At 38.1% G+C, this 15,998-nt stretch overlaps 2 gene segments (V, D, J or C); both read left to right on the plus strand.

Annotated features, from left to right (window-relative positions):
• The window catches only part of LOC127687769 (Ig heavy chain V region 3-like), a 906,657-nt gene that overhangs the window by 101,929 nt on the left and 788,730 nt on the right, over positions 1-15,998 (plus strand).
• LOC127686842 (immunoglobulin heavy variable 2-5-like) lies at positions 2,742-3,287 on the plus strand. The segment is given in 2 exon segments: positions 2,742-2,862; positions 2,946-3,287. Coding segments are annotated over 2 exon segments (366 nt in total).

A 15,998-nucleotide genomic window follows, 5' to 3' on the forward strand; every position in this document is an offset into this window, starting at 1 on the left:
TTATCAATAGGGCCAAACAGCATGCTAGAGAATGGTAAAAGTTTCTGACCAATTCTGCATGTGATAGAAGAGTGCTATCCAAAATACATACTCAAAAAACTCGATGTCAATAAACCAAGTAATTGAATTTAAAATGCTTTGTAGATATAAACTGATTTCATTTTTAAAATTATTCTTTGATCTCTTTTAGCATTCCAGAATTTATCCCCTTCCCATTCTACCCTATGACTGTTTCACATTATGTACCTACTCCCCCTGATCCCACAACTGTCTCCAAAAGGATATCTCCATCCCCCACCCCCACCCCATCATACCTCCATAGAATATGTGGCCCCAAATCCCTTGGAATTAGGTGAATCTTCTCTGACTGAGTTAAACCCAGCATTTCTCTGTTGTATATATGTTGGGGGCTTCATATCAGATGATATACACTGCCTGTTTGGTCAGTGTCTGAAAGATCCCTAGGACACGGTTAGTTTAGTCTGCTGACCTTAATCTTTCTTTAGGGTCACCCTCATCCTCATCTTTTTCCATCTTTTCCCTAATTCAGTCATAGAGGTCACTAGCTTCTGCTAATTGATGGCATGTAAATATTTGCATCTGACTCCTTAAACTGTTTGTTGTGCCTCTCCTCTCCAAGGGCAGTCATGATAGAACCCTGTTTGTAAGCACAACATTAACATCAGCAATAGTGTCAAGGTTTGGAGCTTCCCTTTGAGCTGGATCCAATTTGGACCTGTCAATGGACGTCTTTTTACTCAGGTTCTTCTCCATTTGTACCCCTGCAGTTCTTTCAGACAGGAACAACTCTGGGTCAGAGTTTTTGACTGTGGGATGGCAACCCCATCTCTACCACTTGATGCCCAGTTTTTCTACTGGAGGTGAACTCTGCAAGTTCCCTCTGCCCACTATGGTTCATTTTTCCTAAGGCCCTTCCTTTTGAGTCTTCATTTGAATTCCCTAATGGCAGAGAGGCAGTAAAAGAAATAGTCAATGTCCTAACTGAACAGTGAAATGTGAATCAAAATGAGTCTTGGATTCCATCTTACAGATGTCAGAATGTCTAAGACCAAAAGCACAAGTGACAGCTAATGTTGGTGGGGATGTGGAGCAATTGGAATACTCATCCGTGGTTGGTAGGAGTGCATACTTTTATATCTACTCTGATGCACACATTTATATAAAAATTACTATTCAAGTAAATATCCATTTTTCATTTGTATTGCACATATTTATTTCATCCATTAGCTATGAACTTTATTGAAACCACAAATATCAGTTGGATATCTATTTAAAAGAAAGCAACAAGGTTTCAAACATGAGTTATCAAACTTGTACATATCACCAGTGTCATCAGCAGTATACATAAATCTATCTGTAAATTTTTCCACTTACAGGAGGGATTCCTCAGCTGTAAAATATGATTTTAACTTGAAATCTCATCCTCGATGCTCCATTCACAGGGCTAAGCCATTCCAGTTCTTCTACAAGTAGGGTTGACCTGTTTCCAAGGTGTTCACTGGTGCCAAGTGAAGTTCTCAGCTCAGGGAATGAAGCGAGGTAGATGCTTGGTATTTTGCATCATATGGACTACATTACATTTCGATTTCACCATTCTTTTTTGTTCATAATAAAGTTTTAATAGTTTAAAGTTTAAATCTGTAGTATTAAACCCTTGTATAATTTGGTGATTCAGGATAAAATATAAGAAGAAAGTAATTTAATAAAAGATGGTCCTTGTGGATGTAGAGATTCCAAAAGATAATGAAGAAATGATGTTCCCACACCAAGACTGTACCACTGCTTCTTACATATGAATTTAGACAATGTTTACTACAAAGTCTGTAATTAGAAGGCCACTTATATCTGTTCACAATTTTGGGGAACTCCTGGTATCAATTGCATCAATGTCCTATCTTATGAGTAGGGTATTAGAATCCTTGAATCTTGTGTGGTGTCCAACATTTGTGTACCACATCTCTCTGGGTTTTCAGACTTACTTTCCGGACATCTTCTGCCCACTGTACTGTCCTCTAGGATGCCCAACATCTGATAGTACTGAACAAAACAAGTAGGATGCCTCTCTTTTTAAAATTGTAACAAATAGAGGGCAGTAAAAAATGAAGGCACTGGCCAGTGAGTAAACAGAAATCAGAAAAATGAGAGCCAGGAAACTGACAGATAAGTAAATCAATGAACCATAACTCTTTATCTGCAATTATAGCATTCACATCTGCCAACCTATGGATGACACTTAGGCTTACACTAAGTCTACAAGTAATCTATACTGTCCATACATTTGTGTTTGTGTGTGTGTGTGTGTGTGCATGCATGTGTTCATGTATGCACGTGTGTGTGTGTGTGTGTGTGTCTATTTGAAAGAAAATATGTTCAACATGGGTGGCAATATCTAGCATCATGTGCAGAGCAAGATGTATGCAGGAGATACATTATGGCTTTGAGTTCTTCATGGGTCCTTCATTGGAAAAAAAAAACACAATGTAATAATCTCTGGGTGAGTGAACAGAGTCAGGACGTTTCATGTTAAATGAAGTGTCTCACAATCTTGCTCATTCTACATAGGATTTATCTGACATGCATCATTCTGAGGACTCTGGTCTTCGGTTAGTTACTCTTTATGGGGCTCAGAGGTGAACACCTGTTTTTCCTATCTCAAATTAGTTCCTCTTGAGTCCTAAAATTTAAGTACATTATCAGAGTGAGCACTTGATGAGAGAATGCAAAACTCCCCTGGCTCCACCCAACCTTAGGTTAAAAAGCCAAAGGTGAGCCTGGCTACTCACAGGTGCACAGACATGGACAGGCTTACTTCCTCATTCCTACTGCTGATTTTCCCTGCATGTGAGTGCCAAGAATTCCTAAGGGTTGAACTTTTCCATCCTCACTGTATTCTAACCTTGTCATGTGTATTATTTTCTTCACAGATGTCCTGTCCCAGGTTACTCTGAAAGAGTCTGGCCCTGGGATATTGCAGCCCTCCCAGACCCTCAGTCTGACTTGCTCTTTCTCTGGGTTTTCACTGAGCACTTCTGGTATGGGTGTGGGCTGGGTTCGTCAGTCCTCAGAGAAGGGTCTGACGTGGCTGGCAAACATTTGGTGGGATAATAGTAAGTACTACAACCCATCCCTGAAGAGCCAGCTTACAATCTCCAAGGACAACTCCAACAACCAAGTATTCCTCCAGATCACCAGTGTGGACACTGCAGATACAGCCACATACTACTGTGCTAAGATACCACGTTGACACAGCCTCAGTTTTCAGCTGTACAGTATTTCAGGCTCGTTATCAGCTCTGTTCCTTCCTATTACATCAGAAGAGGGTATGGTCACAGCTTTTCTTCTGGCCTATGTGGTTTCCTGTTTCCTCTTTGTTTAAGGGCTTTCTATTCCTGATAGTCAAAACAAGACACTTTTAAGATTTTCAAAGATGAGTCTGTCTGTGTTTGGTTTTATAAAGCATGCCTGTTGCCTACAGCAGGTGACTCAGAGTTATCGTTTTACTCAGGCTTAGGCCACAGTCATACATCAAAAAATTCAAATAATTGTAATGTTCACCTTCAGTATCTAGATGTATATGAGGAAGGTCGGAATTTCACAATGGGTGCTTTCAAATTGAGTGATTGGCTAAAAAGATCTCAAGGACACTCTCAAATATTTCAGGCTATTATCAAGGGTATTTGATGCTCCCCAAAAACTTCTTGTAGCACCATATTGCTAAAGAAAAAGCCTCTATATTTCAGAGAACATACATAATTAAAACCTTTGCCCAACTACAAACTTAAGCCCTCCTAATTGCTGTTCATGGAAATCTATATATTTTGTATGGTATCAGAGGTAAAACATAGTAACCACACAGATATAAACCTGGTTACCTACAATACTTACCTTTCTCTGGTTTAAGTTGGTGTAATACAGCCACAAATATTATGGAGTTAAACATTTTTTTCTTTGATGAAATTTAAGGCCTGTGAGATGGAAGTCATTGTGGATACTTTTAATGTAACCAAGAATATGACATTAGGTAGACTATAGTCATAGTGTCAAACCCAAGTCTATTATTCGAATAAAGCATTATACTAGTAAGATAAATTTTAATTAAATATCAATATATGCACTTAAATCTGAATCTACCATGATCATTGGAATTATTTCTTGCAACAGATGGGGAACACGTTGACAAAATAGACAAATCTTATTCTCTCTAAGTTCTAATCAATCAATACTGATTAGAACAAAGAAGAATACATTGTGTTTTAATATTTCTGACAATAGTGACAATATACCCTAACCTTGTAAGCAGTGCATTCCAGCAACCTCTGTCCACTGTGCCTTCTTCCAAGAACATCAGCACCTGAGAAAATTGAATAAACTTCTCCCTGTTTATAGTTTATATTATCTGTTGTTGCTTTTTAAACTTGTCACAAATAGAGGTCAGTATAAAGATGGATCTACTGATTGTTGAATAAATGGAAATCTCAAATATGTGAGCGAGGAACTTGACACATCAGTAAAGTTAATGAAATCACTGTCTTTCATGGAATTACAGTATTCATAATTGCCAGCCTTGAGATGGTAGACACTCTTACACTATGTAAGAAGTCTACAATTACTGTACCAATTTTGTGGAAAATATATAGGGATAAGACGCACACAGGCTCTAGAAACAGAGTGTCATCAAGTTAGGATTAAATCTTCCAACTGAGCTTCTTTACTGTCCTCCATGCAAAAACACAGGGAAGTAATTCTTAGATGTATGAAGAAAGTCAGGACCCTTCATGCGAGAGTGAGGATCTCCCTCAACCCTACTGTAACCCCATGTCACTCAAAAGAAGTGTGTTGTACTGAGGAACCTGATCTTGTGTGTTACCTACTCTCAATGGGAAGCAGAAATGAATTACTTTGAGGGCTCCTGTGTCTCCCATTATAGACTGATACCTCTTAGTCCTAAAACTTAAGTACTCCATCAGAGACAGCATCTGGTGAGGAAATGAAAATCTTTCCTGGATCCACCCCACCTTGGGTCAAAAAGCCAAAGCTGGGTCTGTGTACTCACTAGTGTGCAGCCTAGGACAGGCTTACTTCCTCATTCCTGCTGCTGATTATCCCTGAATGTGAGTGCCAAGGATCCCTAAGGAATGAACTTTTCTATCCTCACCTGTTCCAACCTTACCTTTTCATTTTTCTCGACAGATGTCCTGTCCCAGGTTGTTCTGAAAGAGTCTGTCCCTGGGATATTGTAGCCCTCCCAGACCCTCAGTCTGACTTGCTCTGTCTCTGTGTTTTCACTAAGCACTAATAATATGGATGTGCCTTCAGGAAAGGGCATGGAGTGGCTGGCAGCCATTTTGTGGAATGATGCAAAGAACTACAACTAATCCCTGAATAGCTGGCTCACAGTCTCCAAGGACAACTCCAACAACCAGGCATTCCTCCAGATCAGCAGTGGGGACACTGCAGATACTTCCACATACTACTGTCATTGGAGAGCACATTGACACAGCCTCAGTTTTCAGCTGTACATTATTTCAGGGTGCTACTCAACTCTGTTTCTTCCTATTGTATCATAGGAGAGTAATGCCACAGCTTTCCTGCTTGCTTCTGTGGTTTCCTGTTTGCTCTTCGATTAAGAGCTTTCTATTCCTGTTATTCACTGTAGGTCCTTATTAAGATGTTCATAAATGAGTCTGTCTGTGTTTTGTTTTATAAAGCTGATGGATGTTTGGTGCCTACACCAGGTCATTCAGCGCTATGATTTCACTCAGTCTAAGGCTTCAAATTCCCACAGTAGAAGATTCCAAATTATTATAATGTTCATCATCAGTAAACAATCATATATGGTGAAGTTGGGAATTACGGGATGAGTATTTTCAAATTGAGTCACCAAACAAATGTATCCATAGATATACTCTGTAATTATCCAGGCTATTCTGAAGTCTATTGGCTGCTGTTCACAAACTAATTTTAACACCATATGGTTCAGGAAAACACTCATATATCTCACTGAATAGAAAGAAGTTGAGCTTTTGCCAAAGTAGAAATTTCATTCTTACTGATTAGTGTTCATATTACTGGATGTAATTTATGTGACATTGGATGAGAAAGGTAATAACAAATCTAGTTTTGATTTTTGTCATCTATCATAGTTACCTGTCTGTTGGTTATGTTAATATATTAGGGGCAAAAACATTGTGGGATTAATAATTTATCCTTTGATGGAATTCAGGACTATAAAATTAGGGTTAGCGTTACACATGGCTGACTCTACTGGGATTGCCATGAAACTGAAATGGATAGGCCATGGCCCTAAGGACAAATCATATGCCACTGTTCTGCTGGAGCAACATATCAATAAAATGATTTTTATTTACAAAACCATACACTTAAATCAGTAAGTCATCTACCCATCATCAGAGACATGTTTTGTAGAAGATAGGAAGCAAGAGTGATCCACAAATAGATAACTTGTAGAGCACTGGTTCTAAATTGGTTGTCCTCATTAAACCTTTCTCCCAGGACTAATGGACCACTGCAAAGGAAGATTTTAAGAGCCACAGACAATGGATGACTCTAAAGAAACAGTCTTATCCAGACACAATAGGACTGCTTTACATATGAGCTCACATAGACTGTGGGAACAAGCACAGGGCTTATAGAGATTCAAGCCAGTGGGACTCTATGCAGAGAGGGATAAGTAGACATATCCTCCCACCACTGCCTAAGAATCTATCAGCACATGGTACTAATTGACAGTGGGAATTTAGTCTTCTTCAGTGGGGGTTTATTCCTGTAATAACCATACTTGATGGTAGGCCCTATGCCCAAGAGGTAGACAAACAAAACCAACACAATGGCATATCTGTAGAGTGTTTGTCTCATATAACTTTACTTAAGCATTTTGTCTTACTGATTTTTTTCATATATATTTGGTTTCATATTTTGTCTTTTTTGAGTTTTTGTATGTGTGTATATGTATGACAAGATAGGGTGGATAGCAAGAGAGTGAAAGACAAAGTGACAGAAAATGATTCTTGTTTTACCTTTTTGTTTGTGTTTGGCTAAAGAGTGAGAAAAAGAAAGGGCATGAAGTTGGGTTGGTATCAAAGGAATGAGGATCTAATAAAAGTTGGGAAGAAGAAAAGTATGATTAGAATATATTGTTAATAAGACTTTTTTCAATCAAAAAAGGTCATTTAAGTTAAACAAACTGGGCAAATGCCCCAAATCTTGACTACGTCTCACTTTTCTATAAACTAGAACATCATGGAAAGACAAAAAATATTCGTTTCTTTCTGGCATGTTCATGCACAACCTTCTTGGAAAGTTTCCAGTAATTTCTGGTCAGTTGCCTATTGTTCTATTGACACATCTCTTATCATTTCTGTCTTCCTGAACTGACAATAATCAGGTAAGACTCTATGGGGAACATTAAATATTCCAGTACTCAGACAGTTTTCTCAGATATGTACAGATTCTTCTTAGGGCAGTGTTCCTTTCCACACATAATCAAGTATAGCCACAGGCAAACAAGTATCTGTTACTAACAACAAAGATAAGTTTCCATTACCTCATAACTCCTTGTTCTTCATGACATCATCAGGATAGGAGCAGATGTAACCAGCCAGATGAAAAGGAAGAGGCAGACCAGGACTGAAGGAGAAGTAACTTACAAATCATTTGGCAGAACATAAGATTGATATAGATTGATTAAATTATAAGACTATTTGGGAACAAGAGTAAGATAAAGCTTAAAACCAGAGCTAAGACAGTCATAGTCAAACTATATTCCATGTTAGTGTCAACGTAAGACATTTTCTACTATAAATGAGTCAATAACTTTGAAGCAGAAGTGTTTGATCACACAGTCACTCAATATCTAATTCTGAGGATATGATGAGGATCGATGTTAGAGTTCACATTTGTTCTGCTTTGTTTATCCAAAATGGTTTCTTTGTATAGCACTGATTGCCCAGGAATTCATCTCTACAGACAAGGATAGCCTTGGACTCAGAGATCCACATGTCCCTCCCTCCCAAATCTTGGGATAAAAGATATTAGACACTACCATCTGGGTATGTTGAATTATCCTCAACATCATAAAACATGGAAAAGAATGTAAGATACACAGAATAGGAATAAAAGACATGAAATTTTTCTCCATTTAATGTCTGTGATTTTGAGAGTGTCTTAATTAATATTGTTATATCCAGTTGCATCCATTTTTCCAAAAGCAAAGTAAATCTCAATAATTGAATTTAAAATGGTTTAAAGGTCTAAACTGAATTCTTTTATTTAAAAACTATATTTATTCTTTAATCTCTTTTTTTAACATTCCAGATTTTTATCCCCCTCCCAGTCTACCCTATGACTGTTCCACAACACATACTTACCCCCACCAGCCCCCAAACAGTCTACAAGAGGATCTTTCCAGTCCCCAATTGCCACACCATCATACCTCCCCAGACTATGGGGCCTCAAATCCTTCAGGCTTAGGTGCATCTTCTCTCACTGAGTCCAGACCCAGGAATTTTCTGTTGTATATGTGTTGGGGGCTTCATATCAGTTGGCATATGATCCCTGTTTGGTCTCTGCCCTAAAGATCCCTGGGACCAGGTTAGTTTAGTCTGCTGTTCTTCCTCTAGCGTCACCCTCATCCTCAGCTTCTTCCCTTCTTTCCCTAATTCAATTATAGCACTCACCAGCTTCTATCCATTGGTTGGGTATAATTATTTGCATCTCACTCTTTCAGATGTTTGTTGGGCCTCTCTGAGAGCAGCCATGATAGACTCCTGTCTGCAAGCACACCATAGCATCAGCTATAGTGTTAGGACTTGGAGCCTCTTCTTGAGATGTATCAAATTTGGGCCTGTAACTGGACCTCCATTTCCTAGGCTCTTCTCCATTTGTGCCGTTGCAGTTCTTTCAGACAGGAACAATTCTGGGTCAGAGTTTTTGACTGTGGGATGGCAACACCATCCCTCCACTTGATGCCCTGCCTTTCTACTGGAGGTGGACTCTACAAGTTCCCTCTCCCCACTATAGAAAATTTTATCTAAGGTCCTTCCCTTTGATTCCTCATTTTCATTCACTAATGACAAAGGCAGTTAAAGGAATATTCAATGTCCTAACTCAACAGGAAAATGCAATGCAAATGAAAATGAGTCTGGGATTCCATCTTACAAATATCAGAATGGCTAAGAACAAAAATACAGGTAACAGCTAATGCTGGTGGGAATGTGGACCAATGGGAATACTTATCCATTGTTGGTAGGAGTGCATACATTTATATCTACTTTGGTACAGACATTTACTTTAAAATTACCATTATAAGTAAATATCCTTTGTTAATTAGTATTGCACATATTTATTTCATTCATTACCTATGAACTTTATTGAAACCACAAACATCAGTTTTAAATCTACTTAAAAGAAAGCAACAATTTTTCAAACATGAGTTATCGAACATGTCCTTATCACCATTACCACCAGTAGCATATGTAAATCTATCTGTAAATTTTTCCACTGACAGGAGGGCTTCCTCAGCTGAAAAATATAATTTTGACTTGAGATCTCAGTCCTTGATGCTCCATTCATAGGTCTGAGCCCTATCAGTTCTTCTGGCAGGTGTTGTTGACCTGGTTCCAAGGTGGCCTCTTGTGCTAAATGAAGCTCTCAGCTGAGAGAATGGAAGATAAGTAGATGGTGGGTATTTTGCATCATGTGGACTTCATTACATTTTTATTTTCATCATTTTTTTGTTCATAATAAAGGTTTAATAGTTCAAAGTTCAATTATATAATATTAGTCCCTTGTATAAATTTGGCGATGCAGGATAAGAGATAAGAAAGAACTAAATTAAAGGCTGTCCTGGTGGATGTCAAGAATCCTAAAGATAGTGACAAAATGATGTCTTTATACCAGCATCATACCTTTGTTCCTTATGTATGAATTTAGATAATGTTTACTACAATGTTTGGAACTCAAAGGCCTCTGTGCACAATTTTGGGGACCTCCTGGTATCAATTATATGACTGTCCTATCTTATGATTAGGGTATGAGTATCCTTAAATCTTGTGTGGTGTTCAATGTTTGTATATCACATATATCTGGGTTTTTAGATTAGTGTTAAATTAATTTACTTTTTTCATATATTCTTGTATTGGAGTGATCTTTTTGTACACCAAATAAAGATTTCTTTGTATTCATATACTGATTACTGTGAAACAGAAAGCTGAGTACAGAACAGTTATTCTCCCTGTTTTTAATATCTCTAGTCATATTTTGTAACATTTCCCTCTCTTAGCTTTATGCCATGGACTGACCCAATCAGGTAATTTGAGACTACGGGGAACCAGGCCTTTGATACTCAGGAAGGCACAAGTTCGGTGATGACAGACAGACAGGACACTAGAGAGGTTTGTAAATATGCTGCAATTTTACTTTCTTAAAAAGGCAGTTTCATAATACAGCAACAAGGAACAGATTGAAGTTGGCAAACCTCCAGGAACAATCAAACAATTACTAAGAAAAGGATATTTCCATTTTATTGGAACAGTAAGTAGACATGGCATAATGCCCAAAGGAATTCTCGCTCTGAGTACCATGATCAAAAGCAGATTATGGTCATGAACCTCATACATGGGGCTTTGAAATCTAACTTGTGGTTACTCACTGAAGTTTCATTATCAATAGGGGAACCTGGGCCTTCAGGCCAATTTGTATGTTATAAGCCTTCTTTTACCCATTCCTAAGTTCTGCCAACAAAATTCAAAATGTCTTAGGAATGAGTACACTTACTTTACAAGAGCTCTCTATACTACCTTGGACAACAAACACCAAGGTGGTCTGGCTCGAGCTAATCTATCCATAAAATTTAAGGAATACTATAGGACCTTCTGTCCTTCAATATTTTTACACATCTGTTACCTTCTTTATCATAAGCACCTGCATAAGGCCCTCAGGCTCATCAGTAGTCCTATACTTTCCCATACTGTGTTCTTCCTGTTGTAATCTACTCATAACATCCCCTAATGTCTCATTTTCTTTTCACACTACTTTTTCTAAGGCTTGTAATAAAGGGCAAAATCTTCTTTCACTAAGGTTCATCATGAGTTCACTGCGTTCAGGACTGGGAACAGTAGGCTTAATCACTTCATCCTCTTTTCCTTCCACTGGAACTTCAAATCCTCCTTTATCAATTAACCAGCTTCTTGACTGGGATTGTGCTTTGTAAAGACATAATTATAATACTAAGAAAAACACAGTGAAGAACCCATAACCCAGGAAGCCCATTATCTTTGGAGAATATCGAGTCCGTTTTCAAGGCCAGGGATGGGCCCTTTGCAAGAGGCCTCCCAGGGAGCATAGTCCTGAGGGACGCCTATCTCCTGTCTGCTGTGATGATGAGTGTTATGTCACACAGATGGCCCTGTAGTTGGTGTGGCAGATATAGATTGGTTTAATAAGAAGATGATTGCCTGTCACAAAGGAGAGAATAGACAGGCATTCTGGGTAGAGATAGGAACTCTGGGAAAGAGAGTCAGGGACAGATATCACTAGCCTGATGCAGAGAAAGAAGCAGGCCAGGCTTCCAGGGCTGAAGGAGGGGGCAATTAATAAGTTATTTGACAGAACATAGATTAATATCCATTGATTAATTTAAATTATAAGAGCTAGTTTGGAACAAAAGTAAGATAATGGTTAAATCTATAATCAGTAAATATGAGTCTTGATGTTTTTGTTTATTGCTTGGGTAAGCATATTAAAACTATAATCTTATATCCATGTTGGAGTTAATGAGAACATATGTATCTACCATCATCAGGTCAATAACTTTAGAGCAGAAGTGTTTGATCATACACTCAATTAATATCTAATTTCTTAGTTATGACCAACATTGCTGCTAAAATATTCTTTTGTTTCTCATTGATTTACATGGCAGGGATTTTCTGTATACCTCTGGTTGTACTGGAATGCTTTCTGTAGACAGGGTTATTCTTAATCTCAGAGATGCACATATCCCTATCTCCCAAATCCTGGGATTAATGGTATTTACAACCACTACTTTGGTAGGTTAAATGTTCTCAACTAAAATTTTTAATCATCCCATATTCTTTTATGGGATTTTGTGTGGAAGAGTTGCAGCAATATGCATCGATCACTGATTCCAAATTCATATTATTACCCTTTCCAAATATCCTTTCCAAAAATCACATGACTGTTACAGAACACTAATCACAATGTTACAAGATAATCTCCTACAGTCTTTGGAATAATGGGTGTGACAGTGATCTCAGTGCTTTGATGAGGACTGTTCTGTAATTCCAGATGGTGATTTGGGATATTGTCCGATGTGAATGAGCTGCAGCATTTGTCAGTAAGTGACTTCAGTTGTAAGATACAGACTGGGCATTGCAGTGATTGCTTAAAATATCTCTATAGTAGATAATCCTGCATCTTATATATCTGATCACTGAGGACACCATGGTGCATCAATCTTTGAGGGAATCAAAGTGAGAAGATGTGAGCTAGTTTATAAACACAATCATCTGCAACAGGACCTATAATATTGAAAAATGTGCTCTATCCTTGTTGGACAGCCCTGTATAGACAGGTTCATAAGGAAGCACTAGGAGTTTCTGATCAAGGAAAAGAGGGCCCCACCAGAGGAGACAGGAAAATACATATGAAAGGGGGAATAGAAAATCCTGTAGATCAATATGTCAACTTATTTAAGGAAAGCTTCTGCACAAACATTTATACCAGATTAGCAAGTATTATGGTCCTCATATTAGTTTGACTTAGGAATATAAGTTAGTATTTTATATTATGCTTCTCAGAGTTTTGTGAGTAGTTTACATTATAGGAGGAGGATATCTATGCAAATCCATACTACTTAAGTACATATGCATTCTTGTGTATTGCAACTTATATGAGCCATAAGCATAACATAGATTGTAGTATTCAGTGCAGCATTATAGACATTACCCAGCACATCGGGATTCTGAAATGCCACAACACAACCATCTAGCACACTGTATTGTAGGTATAATTTTTCCTCTATAGTCAGAAGTCACTGATGCCCTGATGAAGCTGCCCTATGAACTGACAGTTTCCAGGACATCACCTGGATTCTGACCAGTCATGTTAGAGAGGACATGCATTCAACTGGCCCTCCTCCTTCTATTGAAATATTAGGTGCATATGATTTGTGAACCCAATGTTAGAGCACAATAATCAGGGATTCTGAAATGCCACAACACAACCATCTAGCACACTGTATTGTAGGTATAACTTTTCCTCTATGGTCAGAAGTCACTGATGCCCTGATGAAGCTGCCCTATGAACTGACAGTTTCCAGGACATCACCTGGATTCTGACCAGTCATGTTAGAGAGGACATGCATTCAACTGGCCCTCCTCCTTCTATTGAAATATTAGGTGCATATGATTTGTGAACCCAATGTTAGAGAACAATATACACAAACATCCTGAATTTGTATAGTATTTGTTTTGCTTTTAATATAAGTAGCTATTCTTCAGATATAACTGAATACACATGATCACAGGTTCCTACATAGTGCTATTAGTTTCTCTTGCCTCTGGGTCACTATTCTTAATCTATCCTTCATTAGTTAAAATATCAAATTCAGTGAAGATTAACTAACATGTTTCCTGCACAGGAATAAGAGGATCCTGGATTGGAAAGGTACACTGGAGAGATAAAGGTTTCTAAGCACACATATTTCGATCCATTAAGATTATAGTCAATGAGATTTTTCTCTCTATTAATCTCATTAAATATATGCACATAGAGGTTGAGAAACAGATTGGTTTAAAGAATACATTTGCTTGATTTCTACTTCCTTCTCAATGTGAATTTTTATTGAACTGTTAACTTTTCTATGAATCCCACAGCGATTTCTCTTCATTCTGTTGACTCCTGTAAGTGAGTGTCCCAGAAATTCATTCATGTATACAGGGACAGATGCATCTCAGGTCAAGAATCATTCTTTCCTCAGCTACTCTTGCCCAGGTATAACTTGAGGAAGGCAACAGATAGCCTGTTTTTTCCTGTTGACACCTTAGTACAAATAAGAACTGTTAGAACTGGATCCAACTGCCTCTAGAAAAGTAGATGAATTTGATAGTGTCATTGATGATAATGTAGGAGCAACGTGAATTCATATGCTGAGACAGGAATCATCTTCTGCAGATAAAGAAGAGCCATTTCTCCCTGCATATGAATCCTGAAAGCATACTAGTTGGAGGGATATGTTACTGCTGAAGTCAGACTGGGCAATGTCAGTGTAAAGGATGGGAAATCTATCTGCAAGTGAATTCATGAACAGCAGGGGGCACAATGGGGCCAGAAATTACCAGCAGAGACATATTGTGAGTATGTAGGGGACTCTGCATCATCTGGTTTCCTTTCTTAACTTGCTTGTATCTGTAATGATTGACATGTAATGTTTCCATGCACAAGGCAGAATATGATGTGTTAAACATTTTAAAGAATTGTATTTTCTTGACTATATATGTATTTATTAAATATAAATATACATATAATATTATATTTATATAATTATAATTATTATATGTCAAGGTCCGGGAGCCTCCTGGCCAGGTGAATGTAGTGGTGGAGTCACAGAGTAGGACTCTGGTGATGATGGCTTTGAAGTCTGAGGGTTTCAGGGCTTTCTAACTGTACTGAAATGCTGATGATAACTCCTAAAATGTCATAGAATCTTTCTTGCTCTTTCTTTTTTTTAATATAATGAAGATTTTCTTTTTTTAATATTTTTATTTTCTATAGTCTTTGTTTACATTCCAAATGATTTCCCTTTTCTCAGATCCCCCCTCCCCATATGTCCCATAAACCTTCTTCTCTCCACCCATTCTCCAATCACCTCTCTTCCTTTTTCTCTGTCCTGGTACTCCCCTCCAACACTAGATCAATCCTTTCCAGGATCAGGACCCTCTCCATACTTCTTCATGGGAGCCATTTGTTATGCTATTTGTGCCTTGGGTATTCAGAGCTTCTGGGCTAATAAATATCCACTTATCAGAGATTGCATTCCAAGTGTATTTTTTGTGATTGGGTTACCTCACTTAGGATGATATTTTCCAGATCAAAACATTTGCCTAAAATTTTTGTGAATTCATTGTTTCTAATTGCTGAGTAGTATTCCATTGTGTAAATATACCACATTCTCTGTATCCATTCCTCCTTTGAGGGACATCTGGGTTCTTTCCAGCTTCTGGCTATTATAAATAAGGCTGTTTTGAAGATAATGGAACATGTGTCCGTATTTCATGCCAGGCAATCCTTTGGGTATATGCCCAGGAGAGGTATAGCAGGGTCCTCTGGAAGTCTCATGTCCAGTTTTCTGAGGAACCGCCAGACTGATTTCCAAAGTAGTTGTACCATCTTACAGCCCCACCAGCAGTGGAGGAGTGTTCCTCTTTCTCCACATCCTCGCTAACACTGCTGTCTCCTGAGTTTTGACCTTAGCCATTCTGACTGGTGTAAGGTAAAATCTCAGGGTTGTTTTAATTTGCATTTCCCGAATGACTAATGATGTTGAGCACTTCTTAAGGTGCCTCTTGGCCATCCGAATTTCTTCAGATAAAAATTCTTTGTTTAGATCTGTAGCCCATTTTTAATAGGGTTATTTGCTTCCCTGTGTTCTAACTTCTTGAGTTCTTTGTATATATTGGATATTAGCCCTCTATCACATGTAGGTTTGGTGAATATCCTTTCCCAATTTGTTGGTTGCCATTTTGTCCTTTTACCAGTGTCCTTTGCCTTACAGAAACTTTGTAATTTTATGAGGTCCCATTTGTCAATTCTTGAACTTAGAGCATAAGCTATTGGTGTTCTGTTCAGAAAAATTTCCCCTGTGCCCATGTCCTAATGGTTTTCCCCCAGTTTCTTTTCTATTAGTTTCAGTGTGTCTGGTTTTACGTGGAGGTCCGTGA

This window comes from Apodemus sylvaticus, chromosome 6 (assembly GCF_947179515.1).
Source record: "Apodemus sylvaticus chromosome 6, mApoSyl1.1, whole genome shotgun sequence".
In the NCBI taxonomy this organism is placed as follows: domain Eukaryota; kingdom Metazoa; phylum Chordata; class Mammalia; order Rodentia; family Muridae; genus Apodemus; species Apodemus sylvaticus.